At 43.0% G+C, this 26,340-nt stretch overlaps 1 protein-coding gene across 1 annotated transcript in view; it reads right to left on the bottom strand.

The window, feature by feature from the left end:
- Positions 1 to 1,560: 1,560 nt before the first annotated feature.
- Positions 1,561 to 26,340, bottom strand: part of Dgkg (diacylglycerol kinase gamma) — a 231,081-nt gene continuing 206,301 nt past the window's right edge. The window contains exons 23-26 of the mRNA XM_048347002.1: positions 13,364 to 13,484; positions 10,558 to 10,618; positions 2,406 to 2,501; positions 1,561 to 2,078 (exon numbers count right to left, since the gene is read on the bottom strand). Of these exons, the coding sequence (XP_048202959.1) occupies positions 1,878 to 2,078; positions 2,406 to 2,501; positions 10,558 to 10,618; positions 13,364 to 13,484 (479 nt within the window). The 3' untranslated portion in view covers positions 1,561 to 1,877. The remainder of the gene's footprint in view (positions 2,079 to 2,405; positions 2,502 to 10,557; positions 10,619 to 13,363; positions 13,485 to 26,340) is intronic.

Here is a 26,340-nt window from a genome sequence, read left to right as displayed (position 1 = left end):
CAGAGTGGAGCCAATCTCTGCACAGCCCCTCCTTTGGTAAGACTTTGAGTTTCTGCTCATCAGTTTCACTTGTTGATTAGGTTGTGTCCCAGTAGGCTTCATCTTGAGGGATCAGAACTGAAACACACTCAGAAAATGTCTGGAAATGTCTGAGAATCAGTGAGCCAAACTCAAAGCTACCTTAGTTTCAGAATCAAGTGGCTTCCAAGATGGTATCTGTCTTCATTCTGAAGCCTGTGTCTCATCACCAAGCTTATCATCTGGAAGGATATTCTTCAAATGGCCTGGGGCTCTCCTTACTCAGCAATTTGTACATTATATTGAGGCAAGATGGTCTTAAATCTCAGTACTAGATGTTATTGGATGATTTCTGTCTTCAGAGGTTGGTTCAATTTGTACATACATTCTTAATAGTCCCTTCCTGTCCAGCTCTTCTGGTCCTGCAAGGAGCTTCAAAGCAGCTTCGTGGAGCTATGTCAAGTGAAGCCGGGTTTCTTTTTGAGGAATCGGAGAGGACATGAACCAAAGAGCAAAGGCAAGTGCTGCTCTCTGCAATGAAACTCCACACAGAGTTGCCCTTGGGAAGAAGGGAAATGCTGGCACCAACTAATGAAGCCACTTGAGCACAGCTGAGGCCCCTCTGTTCTTGCTGGAAGCCCTCTGCAGATGGTACCTCAGTCCTTGTAGTGCTCCACTGAGGTCACCCTTGTCAGGGTGTTTCCAAACTAATAAACTCTGGTGACTATGATAAGGTGATGTAATGGAGTCCAAGCTGATGTTCTGTCTAGTTCTTCCAACCTCACATCAACTTCTCTCCAGTTCAGGCCAGAGAGAACTTCTGGAAGCATCCCAAGGTCCTTGTCTCATTTGTTCTCATCTCATTTGTGTGCATGCTGAATGTTCATTCTTTCTTGGTCATCAGGATATAAGTAGAATCACTATTCAGTAACCAGAAATGACTCGATTCCCAGATGTCTATGGAATATCTTGTTAGTGGCACCTACTGTCAAAGAATTGTCAAGGTATTATGGAGAATTTGCTTAGCTTTTCTGACCCTTTTTCCTTATCTGGAAAATGGGAGAGCGAATCCTATTCAGCGCATCTTTGTTGCTATAAGGACCCAGAATTAGTTCTCTTCATGATTCAGAACATTGTTCATTTCCCTTTAACTTTATGATAGGCTCAAGGAAATATGTCTTGATGATGAAATGATAGTATGGGGGAATAAGAACCTTTTTTTTTCTTTCCCACTTCCTGTTCCCATATTATACATGTTTACTTCCAATCAGGAAAAATCCAGCAGTAAATAAATACTTATATATTATATAAATATATATGTGACATATATACATATGCATGACCAACAAGAAGGTCCTTCAGGTCATACTCTGAGTGTGGGAGGTCCCACGAATCAGAGGGACTCACCCATATACTGTCTTCTGGTTTCCCCAGGGACTTTGCTGGGGAAGCAGGAAGTCCTCCTACCTTTTCTGACTTCTGGGATAGTCTGCCACTAGGGCTTGGAACTCAAATAGGAAACAAGTTTGGGCTCAGGGAAAAAAAAAGATGGGGGTGTGTATTTTTTAAAATAGTTTTTTTTCCCCTTTTTACACAATATTATAACATCAATTTGAAAAATAAATCTCAGTTTCTTCACTTTCACTCCCAGGTGTTCACAGTACTAAGAAAATAAATACCACACCTACGATGGGCTGCCCAGGCAGCTTTGGGGGTTCTTGGAGCCAGCTCTAAACAAACAGTTACCAGGAGAAGCTTCTGGAAACGAACAAGTGCCCACTGACAGCACGGAGACCAACACATGGAAACACAGCTTTCCACAGACTCTCTGTCTTCTCAGCAAGTTTGGGGAGAAGTTGTCACTTGAAGGACAATGAAGAAACCATCCTGTGTTTCCTGAGTCCTGCCAGGAATTCTGGACAGCCAGAGGTTGTTTTGTCTCTCTGTACAGAAGGACTTTTGTGCAAGCTTTCTGGAATGGAGTTCTGTCCCTTGACCACATCCGATTTCACTGTAGGTAGAAAACTTGCAGCTTGCTTCTCAAAAGGAACCTTGCAGGACTAGTGAAGAGAAAGGGAAATTTCTCCTTTCATCTGAGAGTCCCACAGAATGGCCTGTGGGGATGTGCAGGTTGCAACACAAGCTGACCACCCTGGTAGACTCTACATCCATTTAAAATGTTCCAAGGGCACTGGATCTCTAGGAGTGGTCACATTTTTGAAATAGGTAGACTGTATGGCATGGTGTACTTTTCTTTCAGAAGGGTGGCTTTGCTTCCACTGGTTAGAGAAGTGTGTGTGTGTGTGTGTGTGTGTGTGTGTGTGTGTGTGTACATACAGTTGCAGTCTTTTCTTTTTTTCTCTTGGTTAAGCTGGCATTTGACACACCTCTTTTGAACGGCTTTTCCTTCTCAGTGAAAAGAAGCTGCTTTTCTGGGGAGGTCCCATCATCATAGGTGCTTGGTTCTTGTGAGTAATTTTAATCTGAAAGCAAAGAGGTAGAAATAAATTAGTGGCAATGCAAATTCCAATCATGGAATGGAGAGTGAGTCCCAGGCAAGAAAGAAGGCCAGCTTGGGGTTGGAAGGAGCCCCATGTAGGACAACTGTCCTTGAATGGCTTTGAAATTGGCAACTTGACTCTGACTGGGCCTAGAGTTTGGCACTGCTGGAAGTAAGGGGCGGAAACACTGGGAAGAGACAGGTGTGAGCTTCCCACGTGGTGATCAGCTCGCACCTGTCTTATGTCTTTGCTATTCATAGACTATCAGAATGTTATAGTCAGAGGAGACCTGGGAACCTTCAAGTTCCGCCCCTTCGTCGAAAAGATAAGAAATAGGAGCTCCAGGCTCTGTGGGACTTAGATGAACCTGGGGGGGGGGGGGTTGGGGGTGGGAACAGCTAGAGCCTAGCCTTCAGATTCCCAGCCTCTACTCCTGCCCAAGCAGAGGACCCGTGTCAACCAGCTGACTTGGAGGGATCAGTCTGACTTCTGTCCAAGCAACATCCTGTGGCCAGCTACCAAGTGAGTGACTCCTTTAGGTGTTTCCTCTTTACTTAGCCTCCAGGAAGACCCTACTCTTTTTTTTTTTTTTTGCCTGTGGCTTGAACTCACGGCCTGGGCACTGTCCCTGAGTTTCTTTTGCTCAAGGATAGTGCTTCACCGCTTGAGCCACAGTGCCACTTCTGGCTTTTTCTGTGTATGTGGTACTGAGGAATCAAACCCAGAGCTTCATGCATGTAAGGCAAGCACTCTACCACTAAGCCAGATGCCCAGCCTGACTCTACTGTTTTTTAAAAGCATTAAAAAAAAAATTAGGGTTTTGCTGGGCAACTGTGGTTCATGCCTATAATCCTAGCTATTCAGGAAGCTGAGATTTGTAGATCATAGTTCAAAGCCAGCCCAGGCAGGAAACTCTGAGACTCTTATCAACAATTATCCTCCCCCCCCCCACCCCCGCCCCCAAGCTGGAGGTGGAGCTGTGGCTGAAGTAATAGAGTGTTAGCCTTCTGTGAAAAAGCTAAGAGACAGTTCTTAGGTCCTGAGTTCAAGCCCCAGGACTCAAACAAAAAAAATAAGTTTTAAAAAGTACTTTCTTTTGTAAAGTCAGTAAGTAACAGACACTGATTCTCATTTTTGCCTTTCTTCTGAACCTTAGCCTTATAATATGGCCTCAAAATGCTTAATCCCTATTTGAATGTGTCCTTGTGACATTGCAAGCTTTGTCATCTCCTGTAAGAGTTCATCAACATTTACCATGAATGATTAATCCATGGTCAGAGTGGACAGATGTTGTAGAAATAGGAAGCACTTAGGATACAAAGACCTGGGTGTGGGTCCCCAAAGATTTGAGTGTGGGCCTAGCATTTCCACTCTTTTTCCCCCCCTTTGGTGTCAGTACTAGGGCTTGAATTCAGGGCCCCCAACTCTACTTGGCTTTTTCACTCAAGGCTGGCACTCTATTTGAGCCAACATCCAACTTTTTGCTGTTTAATTGGAGATAGGATTCTCATGGACTTTTCTGGCTTAGAGCCATGATCCTCAGACCTCAGCCTCCTGAGTAGCTAGGGTTACAGGTATGAGCTACCTATACCCAGTAGACTTCTGATCTTTGCTGTGAAACTTTACCAATCATTTAACCTTTAGCGACAGTGCTTGATGAATGGTAAAAGGAGAGTATTAATGTTTGTCCCATTTTTTTCCCCACAAAAATCATATGATAGGCTATCAGTGAAAGCCCATCTTCTCTACTTGAAAAGAGGGAAATGGATGTCAAACAGAATCTAGGAACTCATAGATCTATGAACTCAATCTTACAGATGTTACCATAGTATTGGAAGTCACAGGATGAATACAGAATACTTAAGAGAGATAATCCATCAACAAGTTTCAGTTAATGGGGGATGAATCAAGCGGCACCATAAAGGAGCTTGGTAAAGAAATGAGAAGAGTGTAATGGGAGAAACTGGAAGACTTAATATCTGAATGAGTCAAAGGACAGTGTGATGGTGGACAGAGAGAGGAGAGGGACTATGGAAAGAGAAGCCGTCTGTGTATGGGCAGGCTGAGCAGGGGCCAAAGGATGAGATGGATAGATATGGTGTGGCAGTTTGTTGGTGCAGGGCTTTAAAGGAGAAATGACAAGATGGGTTCATTTGAGGTAATGAGGAACTGTGAAAGATAGTTCAAGGTGGATCCTGGTAGTTCATGCCTGAAATCCAAACTACTCAGGAAGCTGAGATCTGAGGATAAGGGTTCAAAGCCAGCCTGGGCAGGAAAGTCCATGAGATTCTTTTTTTTTTTTTTTTTTTGGCCAGTCCTGGGCTTTGGACTCAGGGCCTGAGCACTGTCCCTGGCTTCTTCCCGCTCAAGGCTAGCACTCCGCCACTTGAGCCACAGCGCCGCTTCTGGCCGTTTTCTGTATATGTGGTGCTGGGGAATTGAACCTAGGGCCTCGTGTATCCGAGGCAGGCACTCTTGCCACTAGGCTATATCCCCAGCCCGAGATTCTTTTTTTTAAGATAAAGAGGAATTTTTTATTGTGCAGAGATTGAATTTATTTTTTATTTATTTATTGTCAAAGTGATGTGTCATGAGATTCTTATCTCCAATAAATCACCAAAAAGCCAGAAATGGAGCTATGGCTCAAGTTGTAAAACACCAATCTTGAGTGAAAAAGGTAAGAGAAAACATCAAAGATTGGGTTCATAGCCCAGTACCAGAAAACACACAAAAAAAGATGAAAGGGGCTGGGAATATGGCCTAGTGGCAAGAGTACTTGCCTAGTATACATGCAGCCCTAGGTTTGATTCCTCAGCACCACATATATAGAAAAGGCCAGAAGTGGTGCTGTGGCTCAAGTTAGCAGAGTGCTAGCCTTGAGTAAAAAGAAGCCAGGGACAGTGCTCAGGCCCTGAGTACAAGCCCCAGGACTGGCAAAAAAAAAAAAAAAAAAAAAGATGAAAAATAATATGAGAAAGGGATAGAGGCTGATTACTCTTACCATCAAACTGAGAATTGATCCCAAATGAATCTGTACCAACAAAAATGATTAACAGTAGCATTTATCTTTCACTAGTTTCCATGAACCTATCACCATTTACTATCTCTAGTAGAAGTCCTTTTGTCTTGTCATTTCTTCCCCAATTTCTCATTTACTTGTCTCAACAGTATGGAAGCTGCTTGTTCTATTTCTTTGCATTTTCATTTTCTTATAAGGAGTCATCCCTATAAAATATCCATAAAATGTTAATTTTTTAAATTAATATGACTTGTGTCAGTTTAACTCTTGGGACCATCCAGAGATCCTAGGAGAATAGAGAAACAAAATTTCCTCCCTTACAGGTTGATATAAACACTAAATATATCACATGAAAAAATGGGCTTGGAAGAAATTATTCAACAGCTGTTGTCAGAGTGAGCTGGTTTGGGAATGTTTGGCTAAGGGGATAAAAGCGTAAGGCAGGTTCACATTTATATGACTTCAGAAAACAGAAAATAATGGAATCAGAAGACATTGTACACAATATGCATAGCCTGGTGATGGATGCTGAAAATGATCCTCATGTTAGCTTCCTCCAGCCTGGAGATCCTGAAAGCAAGTGTGTCTTTATGTTTTATGGTAGTCGCCAGAGGAACAAACCAAGAATTCATCAAATACCATTTTGTGTTGTCTTACTATGGTATTATGTTTGCTCTACAATTCATGGACATGGACTCCAATCATGCTTTCTTGGGATGTAGCATTTAGTATTCACAGATGGTAGTATAACCAAAATCAGTGGCTTATGCCTGTAATCCTAGCTACTCAGGAGGCTGAGATCATCTAGAAGGCTCTTTTCTCCAGTTAGTAAGCAAAAAGCTCCAAGGGGTATAGTACCAGCTTTGAGCAGAAAAGGCCAAGCAAGAATGGGAGGCCCTGAGTTCAAGCCCAGTATACATACACACACACACACACACACACACACACACACACACACGCACGCACAATGATAGAGATGTGTGGCCCATTCTTTTGATATCAGTCTTCACTGAAATCTTATTCTCTGAGCCAGTACCCTGCTGGCAGAACATGCTGGTAAGAATCTACGGATGAACATAGCCGAAGGAAAGAGTGTGGCTGGCATTGTAGAGGGCTATGTTGGGATAGGCGAACACTGCCTATTCCTTGCTCATGGAGCTCCATTACTTTTAGATGATAGAGGACCCTTGTTTCTCTTTTCTCTGCCTCTAGATGAGCATGTGGTTAGTGACTCCAAGGCAAAGAGGAGGAAATGAAACTCAAATCCCTCTGAATTTGGTTTCTCAGCAGTTTTGACAAAGGTCTTTGATAGAGTGAGAACTTGGAACTCCTGGGTGAGATGATATTTTGGGTCATGTTTGTGGACTCTATGACTACAAATAACACAGAGGTATGATATCATATCCTCATTTTAAGGCAAGGAAGTTTTGGTCCCTTGCTCTCAAATTAGAAAAGGCTAATGGGTAGATTACTTAAGATTCCATTTGAGGGGGAGCTCCAGAGGCTCACACCTGTAATCCTAGCTACTCAGGAGGCTGAGGATCAAAGTTCAAAGACTGCCTAGGCTGACACATCTGAAAGACTTATCTTAACTAGCAAGAAGCTAGAAGTTAAACTCCAGTACCTATTCTCTTTTTGTCTCTCTTTTCCTTGCGTGCGCGTTCTCTCACACACACTAAGAGCTGTTAGAATAAAACACGTCAAAATTGTTAGGCTATGGCATCTGTTTCTATTTTATAAAATAGAAACTTATTATCTTTGTCTATTTGATGGCATAGTTTCCCTAAATATTTATTTCCTGATAGTATACAATAACCCAGCAGTAAGGTCATCTGTTTTAAGCTCATTTTGTATGTCATTTCTTTGAAAGCATTTTCCATATCATTAAATGGTAACCAAGATTTTCCTTCATTCTCTTAAGATGTTCAGGCTTATTAAAGATGATTATACACATTATCTTATAATTAAATAAAGACGTTGTCACATCTGTATTTAGATTTTGTTACGTTTATTGTGTTTTTCCATCTTAATATCCTTCATATCTGTTTTTCTCTTCTAAGAATTAGATTTTCATCTGAATGCAGTAGTTCAAGCAATGCAGTAGTTCAAGCCTATAATCCTAGACAGGCATGTGGAGATTGAGAATCATGATTGAGGCCAGCCAGGCCATAAAAGTCCAATGGCCCTTTATCTTAACCAGCGGCTAGTCTGTCTTCCCAAACTTAGGGGGAAGTATGATGGCTGAGCACAGTAGTGCATACCTGACATCTCAGTGATAAAAGTAGGCACATATAGGAGGACTGCAGTCCTGGCCAGCTGAAGTATAAAGCAATATTCTATCTTGAAAATAATACAAAAAGAGACTGGTAAAATGTCTCAAGTGGTAGAGAGCCTGCTTAAAAGTGTGAGGTCCTGAGTTCAAACTCTAGTTTGAGCTAATTAATGTTCCCCCTCAAACAAAATTCTCAAACAAAATTATATTTCATTTGCTTAGCTATTTAATCTTCTAATAATTTCTTGTTTTATTGCTTTTGGAAAAGGAATATGACCTTTAAGATTTCTGCTTCTGGATTTCATAGGGAGTTTTTATTTTTGTAAACTATTTTAGCCAATCCTCAATGAATTGAAAAAAGAAGATACTGTCAGAAAAAAGAAGAAAAAAAAAGAAAAAAGACTGTCAGACAAGAAAGGAAGCTTCACCAGAAAACAACACATGTTGGGACCTTGATCTTGGGTTCCAGCTTCCACAATGGTGAGAAAATACATTTCTATTGTTTAAAGCACCATTCTGTGGTATTATTCTATTATCGTAGTCCAAGTAGACTAATATATCTCTACGCACGGGTTTGTGTACTTCATATCATAAAATCCTTGGATCACATTTTTTTGTATTGCAGGAGAGTGAAGTGGAGATGGAGGAAGTATTTGATTATTTTGAAAGCCAGTGCTTGGTAAATAAATATCTAAAGGCTTTGTGTTTGGATATTGCTGAACCAGGTGGGGAAGAACTGAATTTCTCCCTGTTCTAAGTCTTTTGAATACAGGAAGTTTTCCTCAACTCAGCTCCATCAAGGTGATAAGTACTAGGAATTCTCTCTATCTTCCCTAGTTCTAGCAAAGTGGAATCCTATTACCAGATTTTTGGTGCTGGTACTAGGGTTTAAACTCAGGACCTCAAATTTTAGCTTGGCTTTCCCCCTCAATGCTGACACTCTATTACTAGAGCCACACCTCTAGTTCTGTCTTTTTGATAGTTAACTGGAGACAAGAAGGTCTCAGGTTTATCTGCCTGAACTAGCTTCCAATTGTGATTCTCTGATCTCAGCCTCCAGAGTAACTAGGATCATGAGTGAACCACCCGCGCCCGTCTCTATTACTAGTTTGTGTTATAGTGTTTTTCTTCTTATTTGCATGTGTGCCAGTACTGACATTTGAACTCAGGACCTGGGGGCTGTCTCTTAGCTTTTTTGCTCAAGTCTGGCACTTGACTACTTGAACCATGACCCTACTCAGGGTTTTAAAGAGTCTCATAGACTTTTCCTATCTGGGCTAGCTTCAAACTGAAACCCTCAGATTTTAGCCTCCTGAGCAGCTAGGATTATGAGTGTGAGCCACCAGGGTCAGCGTACTTTTTCCTTAACATTCATAAAACTGAGATCAGAATTTGCAGAGAGGGCTGGGGATATGGCCTAGTGGCAAAGAGTGCTTGCCTCGTATACATGAAGCCCTGAGTTCAATTCCCCAGCACCACATATACAGAAAATGGCCAGAAGTGGCGCTGTGGCTCAAGTGGCAGAGTGCTAGCCTTGAGCAAAAAAAAAAAAAAAAAAAAAAAGAAGCCAGGAACAGTGCTCAGGCCTGAGTCCAAAGCCCTAGGACTGGCAAAAAAAAAAAAAAAAAAAAAAAAAAGAATTTGCAGAGAAAATTTCCAATTGACCATAAGAGTTGACACTATTTCTCCTCAGCAGGCTCATTTGAAAAGCTTCTCTCTATTAAAAGACAACTTGATGTGTTCTGAAAGGCTCAAAAGAACAGATTATTAAGGTGTCTAAACAGGAAAGAAGCTCTGAAACACAACCTTTGACTCTCATGAGTTTTGCATATTTCTGATATCATGTAAGTATATAATATCCTAATAGAGGTCCTGAAAACCAGGAAAGTGTCTCCTCTTGTTCAAAGAGTTCTTAGTTAGGTTTCTTTTCTTTTCTTTTTTTTCTTTCTTCACTTCCCTTCCTCCTTCCCTCTCTCCCTCCCTCCCTCTCTCCCTCCCTACCTCCCTCCTCCCTCCCTCCCACCCTCCTCCCTCCCTCCCTCTCTCCCTTTCTTTCTTTTTTTCTTTCCAGGTTTTACTAGGGAGCCTGGGCTCCCTAGTAATCCAGGCTGGTCTCAAACTTATAATCTCCTGCCTTAGCCTCCCAACCATTGGGACTGCAGGCATAGCCACCATATTCAGCTGTTCCTGGTTGTTTTTTAACTAAGGAAGAAGGAGGCCTGTCTCCTTTATTAGTCCTAAGTGGAACTAACATGGTTATGCCAAGTTATGCCCCCACCCCCCATTTTTTTTCAGTCTCTTATGTTTTAGCCATGAGTTATTCTACAACCATTACACTGAGGGCACCATGCTGGGTGCTGGGTACTGGGTGATAATGCCTTAAACAAAACTGTGGGTGACCATTTCTGTGTCTTCAGGTACATCCTCAAATCTGTGAGCGCCCCTCATAGGGGTGCTTGTTGGGGGAAGCTCTATGGGAGAGTGCAGAGTTAGTTTACATAGAAGAAGTAATCACTGGACTTGCTCACTAACAGAACAATCTACTTTCTGATGGAGTGTGGTCCCTGCCCACTGGAATGGTTTAAGCTGAGGCTGTTAAGCAACCATGGATGAAGTTTCAGAATGAAGTGGAAGAGGAACTGTGCTAGATGATCTTCCAAAATACCCACAATTCAAATCAAGCCAGTGCCTGGAAAGTGTAAAAGGTTAAGTGTGTCCTCCCCATCTCCAAAACTGGCATAACTCACCATGCAACGTGGCTGCATCCAAGGCTCCCCGTCCACTTGCATCGGCAGCAGCTTGTTCGTCCTGGAACCATCCCAAAACAAGAGAACACAGTGAGTTTCTTCCATTATCCTTCTTACCAAAGATACAGAAGTGGGGGAGCCCTTGCTTGCACACCTAAGGAGTGGCTCCCTAGGACTCTCCTGAGAAATTTGCTAAGAACTGAATGCTGGGCCTACCTCAGGGACTGGATTTGGCATATCTGAGGCCACGCCCTGCATTTTAATAAACATGACAAGGTGATTCTGTGGCCTGAGTCCTTAGCCCTCACTCTGAGAAACACTATTGTGGGGAGAGCTTTTGTGGGAAAAAGCCACAGTAATCTGGGAAACAAGCATGACAGCACGGGAGCTGAGCAGACCTCCTCAGTCCGGTGGGCACTAGTCCGTGCCCAGAGCTCTCCTCTGGATGGGAAAGGCCTAGTCTTTGTGTTGAGTGAGCATCACATCATACCAATGAGGTAATGTCTCCAAGCTGTCCACAGTGCAGCTCAGGTCTGAATGAAGCCAACCTTGCCTTGCACTCAGTCCTGAGCAACAGTATACTCAGAATCACACAGAACATGCACCTGGCTTCACTGGGAAAGGGGACCTCTGGGAATAGTATCACCCAAAGTAGGAAGAGAGGGAGGAGAAAGTGTTACTCTCTTGTTTGAGACAAGGCTTCTCTGGTATGTAGCTTCTTGGAAGGAGAGAGAAAAGAACTCCCTTCCATAGCCCTCTGGCCTTGAGAGAAAAGGCAGCCTTTTGGGGCTTAGGTGGATAGAATGGGGAAATGTCACTGTTCACTGGCCAGGAAGCCCTCCCCTCAGTTTGGCATCTACCTTGTTTTTCATATTACAAAATGAGAGGGGAAAGTTGTGTCTTGACATGATGAGTCTTTAACATAGCCTGAGGATAGTTAATAACAGAAACAATAAATCTAATGATGAAAAATATGAAGAATCAGAGGAAAAGAGGCCTTTTAATGTCAAGGGAAATGCCTGGGAGAATGAGACTCCTGGCTCACCCCTCTGTTTCTGTCTGGAAGTAGAGCTACCAAATAGGAAGGAAAAGTTTCCCCCCTTCTACATAGCTTTTTCAGATTCCTTAGGGATCAGGATACTATGTCCTCTATGGCCCCACATAAGTGTGGCCTCAATGTGCTTACACACAGGCCTTACTCAGTGTTGAGGCCTGGAGAGCAGGGGGATTAATCCTGGAAAACAGGTACCTCACCATAACAACAGTTCAGAGAGGAAGGGGAGCTTGGGTTTGGAGAATAGAAAAGACAAAGAAGACAAATCAGGGACCAAAGACAGAGCATAAAGGAACAGACATTCAGCTAAGAGACATGGGGAAGTCATCTCTGGGGGCTTTTCTGAGGGATGAGGGTTAGATCAACAAAGTTCCCTCAAATGTTCTTTTTTCCTTCCTTGTCAGTCCTGGGGCTTGAACTCAGGGACTAGGCACTGCTCCTAAGTTTCTGTGCTCAAGCACTATACTACTTTTATTGTTGGTGGTGGTCATGAGGCTTGAACTCGGGGCCTGGGCACTGTCCCTGAGCAATTTTTTGCTCAAGGCTAACACTCTACCACTTTAAACCACAGCTCCACTTTCGGTTTTCTGGTGGTTAATTAGAAATAAGTGTTTCATAGATTTTCCTGCCTGGGCTGGCTTGGAATTGGGATCCTCAGATCTCAGTCTCCTGAGTCGCTAGGATTACAGACACGAGCCAATAGTACCCAGCTCAAATGTGCTCTTGATGACACTTGCTTAAAGGGTTCTGGAAGAAAAGGATTCTGTGGATAAATACCTTTGGGAAATCCTATACGCTGAGACCCAGAGTCCCAAGTCATAATAATAGAATTGATCTATAATAAGTGAGTTGAAAAGGAAAAAGAACAAAGATTTCTGAATTAAATTAATTAATGAGAATTCAAATAAAAAAACAGAAGCAACTGAAACGAGAGGCACCTTCCTACTAGAGCTTATGTTTTCCAGACCTTCAGTTGCTGGCTAGGTGGTCTACATCTTGAAAAGCTGTCACCTTCTTGGTTCATGCAACAGTCTTACTGATGTTGATGGTTTAACATACAGTGGAATATAGGAAATACTATTTCCAAGGCTACTATCTAAGTCAGCAGAGTAGAGAACCTATTTTTTTTTAATTTTTACCTTTTTTTTGTCGGAGTGTACCCTTTGGCATACATATAACAGTTACAAAGATAAAAAACAAATCACTGGACCTCTTGTTCTCTGGATTTCATAGTCTTATATTCTGTTTTGAGAATGTCACCAGATGATGATGATGGTGATGATGATGATGATGATGATGATGATGATCAGTCATGGAGCTTGAACTCTGGGACAGAACATTGTCCCTAAGCTTTTCAACACAAGGCTAGTGTTCTAGCACTTTGAGCCACAGCACCACTTCCAGTTTTCTGGTGGTTAGCTGGAGATAAGAGTCTCACGGACTTTCCTGCCTGGGTTGGCTTTGAACCACAATCCTCAGATCTCAGTCTCCTGAGTAGCTAGGATTACAGGCATGAGCTACTGGTGCCGGGCTCACCATATTATTTTAAGGACACAATGAACTGGCAGTGCCTTTGGTGCCTTTGGGTGGTTGTATTGTATTCGGTTTGGGAAATGATCTACAAGGATGTTCTTTACAAATGTTACCAAATTTCTATCCCCTGCTTTCCCTACTCTGAACTCTAAAGATTGCTTCCTAGTTGTTTCAGCAGGTGGGGAGACTCAGAGGCTGCTGGGTCATGGGGAAGCATACCTGATGGTGACAGAGGAACACTGGGCCAACCTCCTTCCTGCACTCTTCAGGCCTGTGTAGATCTGCCCCATCTCCATGGCTCCCTCCAGTCCCACCACTTCAAGGAGCTGATCACTGAGGTCTGCAGAGAAGACAGTGGAAGAAGCAGATGTACATCTGTTGCTCAGGCTGCTTCTGGCTAGAAGGTTTGGCCCCTACATGGCCAACCGGGTTCTGTCTCCATCTCACCATCTCCCACTAAATGGCTTTTGCAAACTCACTCTGAATACAGAATTTCCCCAAAGGTCAAGAGATATACCTTTTAATAAGTAGAATTTCAGGGGCTGGGAATATGGCATAGTGGCAAGAGTGCTTGCTCCTATACATGAAGCCTTGGGTTCGATTCCCCAGCACCACATATATAGAAAACAGCCAGAAGTGGTGCTGTGGCTCAAGTGGCAGAGTGCTAGCCTTGAGCATAAAGAAGCCAGGGGCAGTGCTCAGGCCCTGAGTCCAAGGCCCAGGACTGGCAAAAAAAAAAGTAGAATTTCAATTGCAGTGAAAAATTCAGTAGAATCAGATCATTCATATGCATCCAATGAATAGGCTGACCTATCAAGAAACCTCATGAAGGGGCTGGGGATATAGCCTAGTGGCAAGAGTGCCTGCCTCGGATACACGAGGCCCTGGGTTCGATTCCCCAGCACCACATATACAGAAAACGGCCAGAAGCGGCGCTGTGGCTCAAGTGGCAGAGTGCTAGCCTTGAGCGGGAAGAAGCCAGGGACAGTGCTCAGGCCCTGAGTCCAAGGCCCAGGACTGGCCAAAAAAAAAAAAGAAACCTCATGAAGTACAGTGACATTAATCCAAACCACTGGAACTAGAATAGAAAGAAATGTTGAGAAAGGCCATGATATACACTTCTCTCAATGTCTGAACAATATGTTGTTTCTACTGATGATGACTGATGCTTAATTACCCTCAAGTTTGGCCTGTGGTAAACTACTGCTGAGCCACTCTCCTTGGACATCCTTGGAAAGTCAGTGACCTTTGCCAGGGAAAAGACTATTTCACCTACAACAGATTATTGTGGGCTCACATGAGAAAAGAAGAGAAAGAAAGTATGAGTCTCGGCCCCATAGCCCCTCAGGATCAATGGCCACCCATGGTGGCAGTTGCTTTTGATTCAGAACCTGGAAGAGGTCCATTTTGTGAGTTGCTGAGGCTTTGATTTTTGCCTCCCAATTTCCCTTGTGAAGGCAAAGGCAGGGTTAATATTTGATGTTGAGCTGAGACTTACTTTACATTGCAACTTTTATGTATTTCAAATGGAAGCAAAATAAAAAGGCAGGGTTTGAAAAAGCTTCAGTTGCTTAGCCTTACCAGGACAAGAGTACCTTTCTTCACAGGTCATGGCTAGTCACTAGTATCCTATTAATAGCTACCAATTAGAAAACGGTGTCCATATTGTTTGTTTAACAGATGGCTTCTATCCTCTAAAGAGCCTCCCAGTACAGTGTAACATTGTTTGTTAAGATTGGTGAGGAAGTATTTAGATTTCTCTTTGTTCTTCTGTTTAGAAGACTTCCTGTGCTTAAAAAACAGTTTCTCAGTGGATGTTATTTCTTTTCCTTCCTTCCTTTTTTTTTTTTTTTTTTTTTTTTTTTTTTTTGCCAGTCCTGCTAAGGGCTAGCACTCTACCACTTGAGCCACAGCACCACTTCAGGCCTTTTCTGTTTATGTTTATGTGGTACTGAGGAATTGAACCCAAGGATTCATGCATGCTAGGCTGCTTAAGCACTCTACCACTAAGCCACATTCCCAGTCCTCAATGGATGTTATTTCCAATGAAGGGTTGAACAAAGCATTGGACTAGTCACAAGTGTGTCAACATCAAAGGGTCTAAACTCCTGGCAATCACTGATGGACATCAGCGGCCAACAGACAATGGTAGACTTTCTTGGGACAAGCTCAAGTTCCCCCCTTCTACATCCACTGCCACTCTGTTCTCTGTCTTAAGTACTGTTTTTTGCACATTTGTGAAAAGGTACCGTTTCCTTAAACTCTACACTTATTTGGACTCAGGACAAGAAGCCATAAAAGGGTAATGTTTGTTTAGGAGAATGCTCCAGGCTCTCTGAAGGAGTTTGGAGCTAATAAACAAGGAATGTTTAAACCTCTAGTCACTTAATTAGTTCCTTTCTTACCAAAGGGGCTAAATAACTAGTCTTAGCTTATTGTGCTAGTCTAATGGTGTCTATGAAAACAACAGCCGTCTATGGATATGGGTGGGGGTGAAAAGAGCAAAGGAAGGAGGAACAGAAGGATGAAAAGGCAGAGGGGGAGGAGGAGGAGGAGGAAGGAGGGGAAGAAAGGTGAATAGGAGGAAGGGGAGGGATAAGGGAGGAGAGAAAGGAGTGCCTCTAAGGGGTGTGGAGGAGGAGTTTATTTGGGGCAGGAGAGAGGAAGAGAAAAGAAAGGCAGAACTTTTTAGAAGTTTCTTTACAAACATTTTATAAGACAGATGCCTCATAAAATGTTGCTCTTTGTACCAACCTTTGCTATCTGACTGTGCTGCACTAGTTCAATGTTTTCCCTCTTTGAAACATTCCCTGGTAACAAAATGTTCTAAGAAGCAGAGAACTTAATAGACTCAAGTGTTTCAGCTTTACAATGTATTGGTCTCTTAACAAATTTTCTCAGTTGAATGGCTTTAAAGTTGTTATCACTTCCCACACATTACCTTGCTTCCTGGCTCCAGAAGAGAAATAATGAAGGCTGATCTCATCAGTAGAAGTGGGTGGGTGGGGGCAGGAGCTTACATTGTGGGATTGAGAAGATATAAGTAGGGGAAGGGGCAAGGATCTTGCTAGCCTTTTACCATTCTGCCTTTGACTTTGTACTTTCAATCTTCCCTTGTCTAAAGAGGAAAGATAAGTGGAGGCTGTCACTGCTCTTTTTACCATAATCTAGCAGATCTTCCTTTTAACTACTGACAATACCTACTAAGAACTCGTTAAAGAAACTCACTTAATGCTGGTTAGTTTACATCAAGTATGTGTGATACTGCAAAACAGCTTATGGCAGTACTGTGTGTGTATGTGTGTGTGTGTGTGTGCACGCGCATGCATGCGCACGCCCGCCAGTACTGGGATTTGAACACAGGGCCTAGGCACTTAGCTTTTTTTGCTCAAGGCTGACACTTTACCACTTAAGTCACAGCTCATTTCCAGATTTTTGCTGGTTAATTGACAGAATCATAGACTTTCCTGCTTGGGTTGGATTTGAACCGTCATCCTCAAATCTCAGCCTCCTGAGTAGCTAGGATTACAGGTGTGATCTACTATTGCCTGGCTAAAATTAACTATTCTTAAAGGACTTGTAGAAAAAAGAAACAGATTTAGGTATAGAAAATGCTTTAATTGGACCATGGGATCAAGGAAGCCTGAGTGGTGACTCTGATTGGGCAAGTTAGAGAAATAGGCATCACACATATTCAAGCAAGGTAGTAAAGGATGAATATCAAGATAGTTTTCTGGGTTGAGAAGAAGAAAGGTAGGAGAACCAAGGCATAGGGATAGTTTTGTGTGGGGTGGACATGCACAGGATGGAAAACAAAACAGCCAGGTGCCAATGGCTCATGACTATAATCTTAGACACTCAGGAGGGCTGAGATCTAAGCATTGCAGTTCAAAGCCAGCACAGGCAAGAAGGTCCATAAAACTCTTAATCTCCAGTTAATCAGCAAAAAGCCACAGTAAAACTGTAGCTTAGTGGTAGCCTTGAGAAAAAAAGCTCAGGGACAGAGTTCAGGCCCTCAGGACCTGCCTTAGGACCAACACACACACACACACACACACACACACACACACACACACACACACACACACACACCACTACCACAACCACCACCACCAAAAATGAATTTAGCAATAAACCTACCTGGCAATTTCATTGGGAAATACAAAAAATATTTTTCCCTAAGGAGAATTATTGTCCAGGGACACCTTTTGGCTAGAGCTAAAGAAAGAGGGTAGCTGGGGTAGGCACAAGATTATGCATCCACAGAGCTAGGCCATTCAGCATTATTCCATGGTGGCAAGGCTTTGTGTCATACTTTGTAGTTAGGAAACACTTAATAGATGCTCTCCAGGAAAGAAAAGATAAAGCATGAGGAACTAAAAAAGGAGAACATGGAAGGAAAGATGAAATGGCTCGGTCAATGCTATCTATTCCCTTTGACTCAGCTTCCAGGATGCAACTTTATCAATGTAAATATGATCACATCACCCCCAGTCTCTAAATCCTCAGTGGTATCAAGCTCACCACCAAATGATGGCCAAGAAAACCCACAATGTATTTTCTTTTACACTGATGCTATAAAGCAGGAGACAAGTTTCTTTTTCTGGAAAGAATCTGGCCCTTTTGCAGTGAATCTGAAATATTTCTACTATTTGACCCATCACTTTGTGTGTGTGTGTGTGTGTGTGTGTGTGTGTGTGTGTGTGTGTGTGTGTGATGTGCCAGAACTCAGGGCCCATGCACTGTTCTTAGGCTTTTAATTTTTTCCTCAAAGCTAGTGCTCTACCACTTGAACCACACCTCCACTTCTGATTATTATTATTTCACTGGTTAATTAGAGATGAGTCTCAAGGAATTTCCTGCCCAGGACGGCTTTGAACTGCGATTGGCTACCTCTGCATCCTGAGTGGCTAGGATTTCTTAGGATTATTATGAGATAATTGATCAGAAACATGCAGATACATGCATTATGACATTATGTCTAATAATGAACCCCTCGCTTCCATTTGTATGAGAAAGCTTAAATAAATGGTATTGTATACATGTGATGGAGTATTTTTTTTGCTATCATTAAAATATTTGCAGAGTTTCAGTAACACTAAACACATTCATGTCATAATGTTAAGTGTGAAAGCTTTTACTTACATAGCATGCTTTCAGCTAGGTAAGAATATGCCTGGAGGAAAAGAACAAATCCCAGCCAAATCCTAATAGCAGTGAGTTCTGGGTAATTAAGTTAAAGGTAATGGTTATTTTCTTCATTATGCTTTTCTAGGTGGTCCAGCATTCTTTCAATATGCATTAATGTTATAACTTAAAAGTCCTTTAAAAAAACCCAATTGCTCTTCATAGCAATAAAGGTCAACTTTAAGAAGTTACTGTGCCTATAGTTTGATTTAGATACACTATTCCTCCAAGTAGGTTTGATCAGAGAGAGAGCAAGGAGAGTGAAACTATTGATTGTGGATGGGAGACGGTTGCAAGGACTGAATCACAGGGGCTGGGATATAAAGAGGAAGGAGATGAAGGCCTGGGTGATCAAGGAGAAGGCAAGTAAGAGACTTAGGAGCTCCAGAATGGAAGTTCTAAGAGAAGTAAAGAAATGGTGCCAGGAGCAGGGCTCAGCAATGACAGATTCCTGTGGTCTCCATAGTGGTTAGCTGAGGTGGATGGTGCCAAGGATTCTGGTAGAGGAGGTATGAAGCTAAACCAGTGGTCCTAAAACTTTTTCATGTTTTAGATGTAGCTGGCTGGCTCTCTGCCACTTGAGCCACACCTCCACATCTGGATTTTTGGTAGTTAATTGGAGATAAAAGTCTCATGCACATTTTTAAAACATGGTCTGCCTTCAAATAGGAATCTTTAGATCTCAGCCTCTTGAGTAGCTAGGATTCCAGAGGTAAGCCACCAAGTCCAACTTACTTAGGAGCTTTTAAAAGCAGTAATACCCAGGTGGCACACTATGGCAGATGAATTAGCTAGGCATCAGATTTATTTTAAGGATTATTTATGTGATTTCAAATTGCAGCATGGTTAGGAATCATTGGGCTAAATTACTGGCTACCATCTGTTGGTGGTTCTCAGAGCTTGATCTTGGACCACCAGCTTCAACATCACCAGAGAACTTGTTAGAAATGCAAATTACTGGGCCCTACCCCAGACCTGCTGAATCAGTCACTCTAGGGGTTGAGCCCAGAAGATATGTTCTAACAAGCCCTTTGGAAGGTTCTAACACACTTCCAAGTTTGAGAACTTCAGCCTAAGGCAATAAAACTGCGCATGATGTATGCAGGAGTGAAAAGAAAAAAAAAAGCAAGTTACTTCCTGACTGCTTTGATCTGGAGCATCCTCAGCTGAAAATTAGGAATAGTAATAATGAATCTCATAACTACTCCAAGTGTGGTTTTGGGATTTGAATGTCAGAGCTGTATATAAAAGTGCCTGGCAGGGAATGGGCATTTAAGATAGATTTGTTTCAAGCTGGGCATTGGTGGCTCATACCTGTAATCCTAACTACTTAGGGGTGCCGAGATCTGTAGAATCACAGTTATATGCTAGCCTGGACAGAAAAAATTTGCTAACTCCACCTCTAAAATAACCAGCATAAAGCAGGGCTGGTAGTGTGGCTCAAGTGGTAGAATGCCAGCCAAGCAAGCACAGGCTCTAAGTTCAAACCTCAGTATCACAAAAAAAAGATTAAAAATATATGAAGTAAATTTATTTATACATGAACAACATGTGTGTGTGTGTGTTTGTGTGTGTGTGTGTGTGTGTGTGTGTGTGTGTATGCTGACTAGGTATATAACCAGCTCAGGCTATTTTTGAACTATCCTGAGTAGATAGGACCACAGGCATTAGCCAATTGTGCTTGGCTAAAAATATTTACTTAGATCTTCAAGTTCCTCAGTTTCCCAGCTCCATGTAGAAGCTAGAAATTAAGTAGCTCTAGATTAAGTGGGCATCCCACTCTGTCAGAGAATTCTACCTTTAATACCTTCCCTGACTTCCACTTCCCTTCCACTCTTTTTTTTTTTTTTTAATCTCAACAGCCTCATTTTGTTTTTGCTTCTTTGGTTCTCTGCATGGTTGGGAGGAGAGACCAGAACTCAGCACTGACAGGTAAATAACCGGCACAACAGATGCACCCAGGGGATGCATCTGACCTGTTCACTGCTCTCTTCAGGCCATGTGGTAGCTCTGGGAGACAAAAGGACAATGCCAAGTCCAAGATCAAGGTTACAGCAGGGTTGGCTTCCTCCGAGACCCCTGTTTGGGCTGCAGATGACCACTGTCTTCATATGGACACGACCCTGTGTACATCTGCATCTCACTCTTTCTCTCTCCCTTTCTCTCCCTCTTTTTCTCTCTGCCTAAGTTCCATATTCTCTGTGTGTGTGCCAGTCCTGAGTCTTGAACTCAAGGTTTGGGCATTATGACGGAACTTTTGCACTCAAGGCTTTTGTTCTACCACTTGAGCCCCAACTCTACTTCCAGATTTTGTTTGTTTGTTTGTTTGTCAGTCCCAGGGCTTGGACTCAGGGCCTGAGCACTGTCCCTGGCTTCTTTTTGTTCAAGGCTAGCACTCTATCATTTGCGCCATAGTGCCACTTCTGCCTTTTTCTGTTTATGGGTGCTGAGGAATCGAACCCAGGGCTTCACGCATGCAAGGCAAGCACTCTACCACTAAGACATATTCCCAACCCCTACTTCCATTTTTTTTTTTGTAGTTAATTGGAGATAAGAGTCTCATAGGTTTGCCTTTCTGGGCAGGCTTCAAATTGCAATCCACAGATCTCAGCCTCCTGAGCCATCTCAGTAACAGGTGACCCACTGGTACCCAGTACATGTCATATTCTTATTAGGTCACCATTCATATTGCCTTGTGGTCTACCTTCACAGCCTTCTTTTCACTTAGTCATTTCTTTAAAGGCTCTGCCTCCACATACAGTCACAAGTAGATCCTAAGGTTTACAACTTCAACATAAATTTAGAGGGTCTCTCAATTCAGCCCCTACAAGGAATAATAGTAAAAGCTGCCAGACATCAGTGGCTCATGCCTGTAATCCTAACTACTAAGGCCTGAGATCTATGGATTATGGTTCAAAGCCATCCTGGGAAGAAAAGTCTGTGAAACTCATCTCCAATTCATCACCAAAAAGCTGGAAGTGGTGCTATGACTCAAGTGGTAGAGCACCAGCCTTGAGCAAAAAAAGCTAAGGGAAAGTACCCAGGTCTTGAGTTCAAGCCCCAGTACCAGCACAGAATAAATAAATAAAATACAGTAAATGTACTTTACTAGGTATTTTCAGAACAAAAGACATAAAGAATATGAAGTGCTCTGTGAACAGCAATATCCCTTATCAGTGTGCTAGTAAGAAACTATTAGATGCTGGAGGTTCATGATACCTCATTCTGAGGAAAGAAAGGACTCACCACAGCTCTGCTCTGCAGTGGGCCAGGTTAGTCCATACAGTCTAGACAGGTGAGTGGTAGCTGGCAGGCCTCCTTGCAGACTGGGTTGCCAAGGTTGGGGGAGGCATCGCCTCAGGCTGTGCTCCCGCCTCCAAATTCCCATGGAGATGTGCCATGTGCCCTTGATGGCTCAGACGCCCACCCGATGCCCAACAAAGCTGGACACTGATCAGATCATCTCAGCGCCCACTGGGACGGGTTGTGTAGCTAGAAGGCTGCTAAGAGCTTCAAAGCAAGCTTAGAAGCACTGAAGCCTGAAGAAGCCTAGCATGGGGACACGAAAAGAACTAGGACCACTGGGGTTCCTAGGGCACAAAGGGGTGAGGAGTGAAGGGAGGAGGTACAAAAGGAAGAAAAGGATGGAGAGAAGGAGGAAAGGTGAAAGGAAGGGAAGGAGGAAAGAAGGAAGGGAGGGAGAGAGGGAGGGAGGGAGGAAGGGAAGAAGAAAGGAAGGAAGGAAAGAAAGAAGGAAGGAAGAAAGGAAGGAAGGAAAGAAGGAAGGAAGGAAGGACAGAAGGAAGGAAGGAAAGAAGGAAGGAAGGACAGCTCTAACAGGCAAAACTGGATTGCCATCTCCATATTCCTACCTGGCCTTCAAGGCACCTCAACTATAACCCAGGAAAGACAGACAACAAAGACTTTGTTGTTAATCCTAACTCACTAACTCAGTCTCCAGCATTGGCTGAGGCCTCTGTAGGTAACTATCCAGGCATGAAAGCTCCTTCCTCAGTGTTCCTCAAATCAGCACAAATATGCACCCTGCAACAGGTTGTAACCCAGACAGCTTAAGCTTGGACAGACTTAAGTCTGAACCCTATTGCTGGGCAGAGGTACCTAACTTCTCTGCCCTCTCTCTGGAAACAGATAATACCTCACTGGCAGAGGCCTTGTGAGTATAGAAAGGAGGCCAGCGTGCCCTGAACACTGAAGTCCTGAACTGTTACTGGTACTGTGATTTTTGTTGCCTTAGAAAGGGATGCCCCCGGATGTTCTAGCTTTGCTACATGGTTAGCACTTGGCCTTCTGTAGCTGGAGATTAATGTAACTCAGAGAAGGCAAAGGAGGAGAGGATGAAGACAGTGAGGGGAGGGGCTAAGGAGAAAGGGGAGGGTACAAGGAAGAGAAGTAGAGATGCCTTAGAGGAAGCACTGCCGCTGAGATTTTTAGGGTGACTACCTCCTCACTACTTCTCCTGGCAAGTAAATCATCCTAAAGCAGGCAGGCAGGGGATTCAGTTTTATTTGAAAACCATTTTTTTTTTTTTTTTTTTTTACTGTCTGTCTGTTGAGAAGGGGCGTGGGGGGAGAATCCAGGCAACCTTGTCCTGCACCTGGAATCCAGGGATGTTTAGCGCACCTCCAAGGCCTGCTGAGCCCCTGACACACTGGCTTGAAGGTTTCTTGTACTTTCAGGTCTATAGAGTGGCTAGTGGGCACAAGGACTCTGGATAAGACCTTGTAGCCAAGGGCTATTGTGTTCTGGTGGGGTGGCAAGGAGGACGGTACCAGGCCTCCAGGGAAGGAACACATCGGCCCCAAGGGCCAGAGCTGGAATGCTGGTCTGCTCTGGCTCTGTGTAATGTGGCCTTGGGAACTCACTAGACCAGGCCTAGAACTTCTATTTATTTCCAATCTGTGCAGCAACTCTGTTAGAAACTACTATCTCAATAACAAATAAATACCATAGCAAGCCAGATGCTGGTGGCTCACACCTGCAATCTTAGCTACTCGGAAGGCTGAGATTTGAGGATCACAATCTGAAGATCACAATTCGAAGCCAGCTGAGCAGGAAAATCCATAAGACTCTTATTTCCAACCAACCAGCAAAAACCTATAAGTGGAGCTGTGGCTAAAGTAGTAGAGTGTCAGCCTTGAGCAAAAAACCTAAGGAACATCTCCCAGGCCCTGAGTTCAAGCCCTATTAAGGCACATAAGTAAATATATAACTAAGCAAAACAAAAAACACAGAAACTATGATCTGCACATTAAAAAAAAAAAAAAACAACAAGCTAGGTGCTGGTGGTTCACACTTGTAATCCTGTGCAGGAGGCTGGGATCTGAGGATTGTGGTTCAAAGACAGCTTGGGGAGCAATCTTATCTCCAGTTAACTAGCAAGAAAGCTTGCGGAAAAGGTGTTGCTCAAGTGCTCGAGTATCAGCTTTAAATGAAAAAGTATCAATTCTGGCACACACACAAAACAACAACAAACAAGCAAAGAAAGAGCCAAAGCCAAGAGCAAAAACCTGGAGGCTCAGAGAAGTTAGGAAACTTACCTAATATCACATAACTTTCATATGGCAAAGCTAGGTTTCCAGCCAAGGTCTATGTGACTCAAAGAATAAACTGATCTAAAGGACTGGACAAACACCTTGGGGTGATAAGGTGTCTCAAGACAGGGAGGTGAAGTTGGAGCACAGCATAGCTCTTTTGTACTCCTTTTAGGAAAGCCTTCCTGGCTCATGGTGATACTGAGGTGACTTTGTAGTTCAAGCCTGACTTACATAACTCAGGCAGAACTTACATAATGTCTATTGTAGAGATCTCCACTGACCAAACTAATTACAACTCAAAGGAATTCAAAGGGCACCACTGGTCCCCAGGAAGATAAGGGGGTTCATGACACCAAGGGAATTTTCTGGTTGACACAAGAGCAACCGGAAATGGTGAGACTGGGAAAGCTACTTTAGTATATGTAGAAAGAATTCTAGAGTTGAAATACTAGGACAAAGGCTCTAGTTACACACTGATCCACCAATTAACGTGGCCTTGGACAGGTTAATTAACCTCCCTGGGACTCATTATTCTAATCTCTAAACTTGTTTTTCAGAGGTTGCTATGGTTTCAATATTTTCCCCCTCCAAAAATTTAATTGCTATTATTGTAATAGCACTAATAGGTAGAGTCAAATGGGAAGTGTTTAGGCCATGATGACTCCATCCTTATGAATGAACTAATGCTGTTCTGGGGGGCACAGTTATTTCAGAGATGTGTTAATTTCAAAAGAGGGAACTTTAGCCTCTTTCCTGTGTGTTCTGTTTTTACCATAATGCCTTCTGCCAGGTCATGGCACAGCAAGGAGGCCCTTACCAGATGTGGTCCTTTAATGTTGGATTTTTACATTCCCTGAACTGTGGGAAATAAATTCCTTTTCTTTAGAAGATATCAGGTCTGGTATTTTGTTATAGAAGCCAAAATTAAACTAAGATAGGGATGGCATGAGGAATTAAATGAGATAACTATCAAAAAAATATTTTTGGCCAGTCCTGGGGCTTGGACTAGGGGCCTGAGCACTGTCCCTGGCTTCTTTTTGCTCAAGGCTAGCACTCTACCACTTGAGCCATAGTGCCACTTTCAGCTTTTTCTGTTTATGTGGAAACCCAGGGCTTCATACTTGCAAGGCAAGCAATCTACCACTAAGCCACATTCCCAGCCCTCAAATATTTGTTAACATTTAGTATTAACTTCACGTAGATCCTCAGCAAATGTTGGGTGAATTGACCTGAACATGGGAAGAGATCTGAGTTGGCTGTGTGATGGAGGTAGAAAGAGCCACAGGTCTCTGCTTAGAACATCCATTCTGCCAACAGAAGCTTTTGGTAATGGAGAGTGGCCAGGATGTGGAGGTGGGCAGAAAGCTGTTTGTTTATGAAAGAAACAGGGCACTTGCTGCGTAGTTTGTGGGGGAAAATCATCCATGTAGCAGGATATCTTCTTGCTCTTCCTTCCACTTCCTGTTGGCTTCTGTCCATTCTTTCTTTGGGGCCACTGGTTCCCAAATCAACATCTTAGAATTGTAAGCCTGCGTTTTGCATTAGCCTCTTTACAGGCTTCCTTGTGGCTGGATCCTCTCCCTTTCTTCTAAAACAGCCTGTGACTCAGCTCTCATTATTGCAAAGATTATGCACAAACTCCATGACATATTACTCAAGAGTCTCTATCTTCTCCATCTTCCCTGTTGCTACTTCCGTGTACTAGTTCTGCCTCCTTCTCCCGGCCCCCAGCCCTCCTCCGCCTTGGTTCCCTTCTCTCACTCACTGTCTCTTCTAATCCTTTCCAGATCCAAGTACTAGCACGTACACTCTACATCATTCATTCATTCAGGCATTGGTATTTTTTGATCATCTACTCGATACATAGCATAGTGCAGGGAAGCTACAATCAAATTTGGACGGAGGGACACTCTTTTTCTTGCCTTCCAAGCTCTGTGATGCTCATTGACTGCTACTCCTTAGTTCTTGGCTACCTACAAGTGTTATGACTGTTAGGTTCTTCCTGAGACCCATCCCACAGCAAAACACATGCTGGCAACAAGTTTCTGATGCACTACTTGAGTAAGGGACTATATTGTATTGTGCTGTAGTCTCCACAGCCCCTGAAGCTAAGCTTAAGTACTTGAAAGCAGGTAGGAGTATAATGTCATGTGTTAATTGTGTGATACTAAGGTTTAGTGTCTTCCAACATAAAATGGATGTATGTAAATATGTAAGTCTTGTCAGCTAAGTAGGTACTTGATAAATCATAGTTCAGCACATATTTGATGGTTGATTAAGAAGATTAAATGTTGCTATGTATTGATTTTTATTCTGGTACTGAGACTTGAACTCAGACTTCTTGGTGCTGTCCTTCAGCCTTTCCTCTTAAGCCTGGCATTCTAGTACTTGAACCACAGCTTACTTCTGCCATTTTGATGATTAACTGGAGATAAGGGTATCAGAACTTGTTTG

This window comes from Perognathus longimembris, chromosome 5, assembly GCF_023159225.1.
Source record: "Perognathus longimembris pacificus isolate PPM17 chromosome 5, ASM2315922v1, whole genome shotgun sequence".
Classification (NCBI taxonomy): domain Eukaryota; kingdom Metazoa; phylum Chordata; class Mammalia; order Rodentia; family Heteromyidae; genus Perognathus; species Perognathus longimembris.
Note: the sequence above shows the minus strand (reverse complement) of the source record. Positions and strands in the feature narration are given on the sequence as shown.